Source organism: Danio rerio, chromosome 22, assembly GCF_049306965.1.
Source record: "Danio rerio strain Tuebingen ecotype United States chromosome 22, GRCz12tu, whole genome shotgun sequence".
Lineage (NCBI taxonomy): Eukaryota > Metazoa > Chordata > Actinopteri > Cypriniformes > Danionidae > Danio > Danio rerio.
In genome coordinates this window covers 20,189,494-20,195,493 of record NC_133197.1, presented here as the reverse complement: position 1 = coordinate 20,195,493, position 6,000 = coordinate 20,189,494, and the positions used below count along the sequence as shown (strand labels likewise).

Sequence of the window (6,000 nt, the reverse complement as noted above, 5' to 3'; positions counted from 1 at the left end):
ATTATGAACACTCTAAGCGATAAAACGAGCGGGCGTCCACGTTAACCAGACTAATAAAATGATGTCACGCAGGCTGTGCTCTAGCCCCTTCAGTCAGCCTCACTGAACACACAGCGTTCGTCACGAAAGGGGCGGGTCTCGTGCGAAAATACGCATGGCCATTGGCCATCCTACCTGCCTGTCACTTTCTGTCGCCTTTTTATTGGCTACTAGCGTGCGGGTTTATCTCTCCATCTCTCGCAGCTCTTGTATAAATGCCGCTTACTTTTCTTCCATCGGCCTCCGCCGGAAATTATAGTTCCTATTATCAATTCCTTTTTTCCCTCAAAGCCGATCTATTCAGTCTTGACTGACAAATGACCAATGACCGCTGTGTGCGTCCCGACACATCAGTGCATTTTAAACTGTAGACCTTATCGAAATAACTCTTGACTCCCCTGGGCACATGAAACTGGACACCCGAGCGTTTGAGGCCCCTCTTTCCATGCGGAGGAATACATTGTTGCTGCTCACAATGTGGATGGAGGTGGTCAAGATGTCTACTAGAAGAATGAATTCACCTCAATTGTAACAACATAAAGGAAGTCGTGGCGCGGGATTGTTTGGATACAGACCTGCAACATTGTATTAATGACGTTGGTGTTTTGGAGGAGGATGTCAAAGGAGAAATAACACATTGTTGCGCCTATCAGCCTTTAATGCGCCGTGCTTCAAATTCTTTCAAGTTTTATGGTTTTTCCCTGCGAGGCTGAACCTTTCTTTTTTACTACTGGATGTAAGACAACTGATAAACTGAGGTAAGGCTTTTTTGCCTGTTTGTGGCGTTTTATCGGGTTACCAAGTAGAATAATTTAGGTCTCGTATTTACATCATACAAGTCACATAATTGCATATTGAAGTTCCATTTAGCAAGTTTTTGGGATGTCTGCTTATGGAAGTGGGGGGATGCAGAGTTTTTTTTTTTTTTTTGCTTAGTGGCAGTGGTGGTGGTGGGAAGTCCTGCCCAGTTTTGTGCTGGTGGTCTTTAACCCAGTTCTATCCTAACAGAAATGACTCCTTTGTCCTTTTATCAAAGTAAGGATTAGTTTTGTGTGGCGCTTATGAGTTTAACTGTCTGGTTAAGAGCGAGAGCTGTCAGTGCAAATTAAATATACAAATTAACAGCGATTGAAAGTTACTTTAATTTGTTGGACTTGTGAAAACTACCTATTAGACTCACGCAGCGAGTTGAGAGTGTGTTGTAGCATCCATGTTTGCTTTTCACGCTGAATTCGGTTACTTTGTTGAATATTTTTGGCAGGAAATTCCTCGTGCCCCTCACCCCACTCGCCTTCATCAAATCGCGAGTCTCTTGAGGAAAAGTTGACATTTTGTCGCGGCACTTTATTAACTTTAGCTTTATCCCAAGCTAGACTTGTACGTTTATCGCACAACACACGAATAATTGAGAATTATCGACTCGACGTCTGGTTAATAATGATAATTGCCAATAATATTATCAAAATGATGCGCGCGCGATCGATGTGGCCTTATCGCTTTTCGAAATGGTTAGCTATCGGAATACAATAAGTTTACAACTGAGAATAAATATTGACATTGTTCATGTCTGGGTAAAGCTTAGCCCTACTTGCACAAAGAAAGGGACGTGACTAAACACTACTTTAAATCCGTCGTCTCGCGTTCAATATTGGAAATTGATCTTAAATAGACGTTTTCGCGTTGTATTTCCTTTGCTTTTATACATAACGTGGATTATTTCGGGCCCATTAATTTGGTGGTTAGTGGTAACACTGTTGCGCTCTCTTACAACTAACCACCAATGGCTGCAGTGATACCAGGCTAAAGATACGATGTTATCTTACGACAACGAAATACGTTTTATACGCCTGTTTTGTCTGGTTTTCGGTGTCACCTCATCATTTACTGTGTGTGTGTGTGTGTGTGTGTGTGTGTGTGTGTGTGTGTGTGTGTGTGTGTGTGTGTGTGTGTGTGTGTGTGTGTGTGTGAGATATAAACCACAGTTAAGGGAAATGTGTTGTATGGAGTTTAACAATTCTGATAGTTTCTTAACAATGAATTTATTTGAATGTTTTTCATTAAAAAAAGCATTTGGAACTAAAGCATTGTAGATCTTATTGCATGTGGTCCTCTCGCAAATTATGCGACAAATTTTGATTATTTCACGTGGTAGAGCCTGTAAAATAAATAGCTAACATGATGTGTTCACATAGATGCCCTTTTAACTGAATTCTAGATCCACATTTAGATGTTTTTTTTTTTTTTTTGCTTCTAATGAAAAACCATTAGTAAACAAACAAATAAAAAAGGCAAGCCACTGACTACAACGTCAAGGCCTAGCTTGTGCACGTTGTCATACTAACAGCCTGTCATGATTTAAGTCATGGGTTCATTGAAATTTAAACTAAACGAAAGATAATCGAAATATAGTGGGGTTCAATAAACTATAGATATTTCATGAAGAGAAAAAAAGATAGTAGTTGCTTTGATCAGCTACACAGAACCGGTTAATAAGAGTCATTCGTTCTAAAATAGAATTAAACTGGAGGTTCTGTGTTTTGAATCGCTAAAAGGAATCGGCTCATAGAATCATTAGTTCAGAATGGTCGGGCTTTAAACGTTGAAATGGCTCAATAAATAACAGGTAATTCTATCAGATCTGAAAGTTCGAAAAGAACCGCACGTCATAAATAATCCCGTTTCATTTCTTAGAAATATATAAAAGGTGTTTGACGATTTGTGACCCTCCTCACGACAACCAGCAGGGCTTTTCATATCAGTTAAAACCAATTTCATTTCTGTTTTATCTGAGACATTATACAAGAATCTCACCAATATTATGCAATTTATTTTGCAGTGTTCCTAAGCTTTTTAGGGGGGTTGGCATAGACTTGAGGAGAATTTCTAGGCCCTCTGTTTCTTTATTCTTTTCTTACTGAGGGACCACTTTGTATTTTTCGTTTAGCTGTTTTTGTTTGGGAGTCAAAAAGCAGCAGGGAATAAAATGTACTTGCAAGGTGTAAAATCACTTATTTTAGCTATTGGCTTGCGATAGTGTTATCAGGCAGTTGAGGAAAAACTAATGGCTAATAAAAAGGACTGCTAAAGTACACCACCTGTTGGCATGTAATAGCATACATGACTTCTTAAGATGTCTCTGTGAAAAGTTTTTAAGCAGTCTCGTATTAGAACAAGTATTAAAACCTTTCACTTCCATTGGAGTTGTTGAAATCTTTTCCACCTTGTTTCATGGTATCCTTTAATGCAAAACAACTGGCCAGATAACTATAAATCAAACACAGGATGGAGATGTTCAATAAGTTAAGAACATTGATTTGCATGTTCCATGTGCAGCTATCAGGGTTTCATGGAAACTTATTGACTGGTAAAAATATTTAGTTTCCCTGCTGTCCCGGTGTTGTGTAACAGTGATATTAGTAAGAGTATTTGATAGATGATCTGGATTGTAGTTTTTTTAATAGCCATATTGTTGTATTATTACTAATTGTTGTGTGTAAAACTGGATGTCAACACCAAGTTAGTTATTAGGCCCAGATGGAATCTGTGCATGCATAAATCCACAGAACACTATATACATAGAATATATTTGTTTTTAACAAGTTTTCATATTAATTATTGTTAATTTTATGGAATAATATGCAATTGTTTCAATTATGTATGAAATATACAGTATGTAAAGTAATATTTTCTGTTATTTTGTGGAAATATTAAAGAAGTCTAATGTAGTAGTTGTTTTTAACCAAACAAGTGGTTCTAATTTGATATGCGTTGTAAACCTTAAATAAATAGAAAGTAGTTATATATTTTTAGCATAAATAGCAAATAAAATCTGCAGTTTCTGTCTGGGCCTAGTTAATAAGCAAGTTTTACATTTAAGATTGAATTCTTGGACACATAATAACTTGGCACTAGTGTTTTGTGAAACCTCCTGAAGCAATGCATAGTTAATTTAATTTGATCCCGTTTTTCATTTGTCAAATTAAATGTGGGCCATGAAAATGCTGGTAACACTCTTTTGAGATGAAAAAGTACAGTGCGCGTCCACTCCTATCTACAATTCTATAGGATGAAACTCGGCTTGCTGTTCATCACTGCTTTTCCCATTTATCTGGTCTTTAGATAGCTAAACCCATCTGTGGTTTTCTCCTGCAGGGTTCTTTAAAAACCGAGGGGTATGAACGAGCCACACCAGAGAATGGCCACAGTGGAAACAGATAAGGAACTCAGTGACCTGTTGGATTTCAGTGCGGTAAGGAAGTGTCACTGATCTGGACAAAAACTCTCTCGTAAAGAACTGCTTTATGATTTCGAATTGCATCATTCTCTTCCACAAAACTTGACCTTGTAGTCAGAGGTAAGCCGTTTTTCTTTGGGACTGATCGAATGTAATGTCACAATGCTGATTGTATGAGAGTGCTGTTGTCGGCTATAAACCTTATAATGGATCATTAAATCAGATGCAATCCTCCGACTTGGGTCCTGTCTGCCATTTGAAATGTCTTTGGCATAATAACCATCACTCAGTCTTCTCTAATTTGAGCATCTCTGTATTTTTTTCCTTCCTTATCCCTCCATTTGTTGTTCTTATTTCACCTGTTCTTAAAATGTGATTATTCTTGGCGGTCATGCCATCCTAAAGAGCATTAAAAAAGCAGTGAAAATAAAAATGTTAATCGCTTGATTCATTGAACGGCCCAACCATGCTTAATTTATTGCATTGGAAAATTGCCATCTACTGAAGCAGTGAATCAATTATGACAATACATTGATAATCAGACGTGCCAGACCAAATGCATTATGATCTCACATCTAATTACAAATTGTTGATGGTTTAGTTACTCCGTCGCACTGCATTCATTTTCCAGCTTTGAACCTTTGGTGAAAATCAAAGGATTTGCAGATTATGCATTCAGGATCTTCTTTCTCGAGGTGTTGCACGTTGTGAAAAATGTCTACCACACCAGAAAGTCCCTCCCATGCACCATGCAAGGCTAGCGCTGTTGCTGCTAACAGGTTTCTCTTTGCACATGAAAAACAAAGAGACACCATCTAGCCACGTAAACTGGTCCTCTTTAGCCCTGTTTTGTTGCTGTGAAATGCTGAATTCTTTGTAGCACAAGACAAGGATGCATCTTGAAAGTGCCATGCTAGTTAGTTACTTTCATTTAATGGGTTAACTTTGGAGAATATGACGTGACTTTTGGCATTAAACTTTGCTGAATGTCACAAACTGAATTCCAAGTAATGCTGTGTAATCGATCGGTCTTGTTTTGACGTGAGTTTGTCGTAATGTGCTTGTGTGCTTCAACTCGACTTCTGAATCTTTTCTGTCCCAGATGTTTGCCCCCCCTGTGGCCAATGGGAAGAACAGACCAACCACACTTGCTAGCAGTCAATTTGGTGGTACAGGTAAGGCTTTGCTATTAAATCATACTTTTTTTTTTTAACAGTTTAGTATTATTTGTGGATTTTTATGAGTTTAAATGGGTGCTTTTTGCAGCAGTGTTTGGGCTAGTTGCTAAGTGCTCGCTCCTCTCAACACAGGAAAAGGACATGCTTCTTCTTGTTTTCTTAAACCCCCTCTTTTATGAATACACCATCGTGTATCCAAAGTCAAAGCTCGGGGCAGTTTGGATTTCTTTGAACCGGTTGTTGAGTTGAAGCACCTTTTGCACAAACTTGTACATCGTAAAAACTTTGTTAGGTCAAGTGGAGGAAGTGATTGCTCTTCATAATCATACTTTGGTCCAGAATCCCAAAACAATTGTCAAAAGTGTGTATTTTGCTTTGTTTGTCATCTCTTTTTTTCATCTTTATAACCAGTTGCACATCCCACTCTTCAGTGTTATTTTTGCTCCCATTGTTGGCTCGTGTTGCTTCAGTTAAGATTGTTTTAGAAGTTGTCAAAGGCTCATACGATTCTCTTTAAGGCTTTCCAGTCTGTCTGTCTGTCTCCCAATC

At 38.2% G+C, this 6,000-nt stretch overlaps 1 protein-coding gene across 9 annotated transcripts in view; it reads left to right on the top strand.

Annotated features, from left to right (window-relative positions):
- Nucleotides 1-297: 297 nt before the first annotated feature.
- The window catches only part of tcf3b (transcription factor 3b), a 29,190-nt gene continuing 23,487 nt past the window's right edge, over nt 298-6,000 (top strand). For 4 of the 9 annotated variants that reach the window (XR_012397489.1, XM_005170494.6, XM_009296298.5 and 1 more), the window contains exons 1-3: nt 512-797; nt 4,192-4,288; nt 5,376-5,448. Coding sequence is in view for 8 of the 9 variants with exons in the window: in XM_005170494.6 (XP_005170551.1) it covers nt 4,214-4,288; nt 5,376-5,448 (148 nt within the window). In the remaining variant the exon portion in view is untranslated. 9 annotated transcript variants of the gene reach the window in all.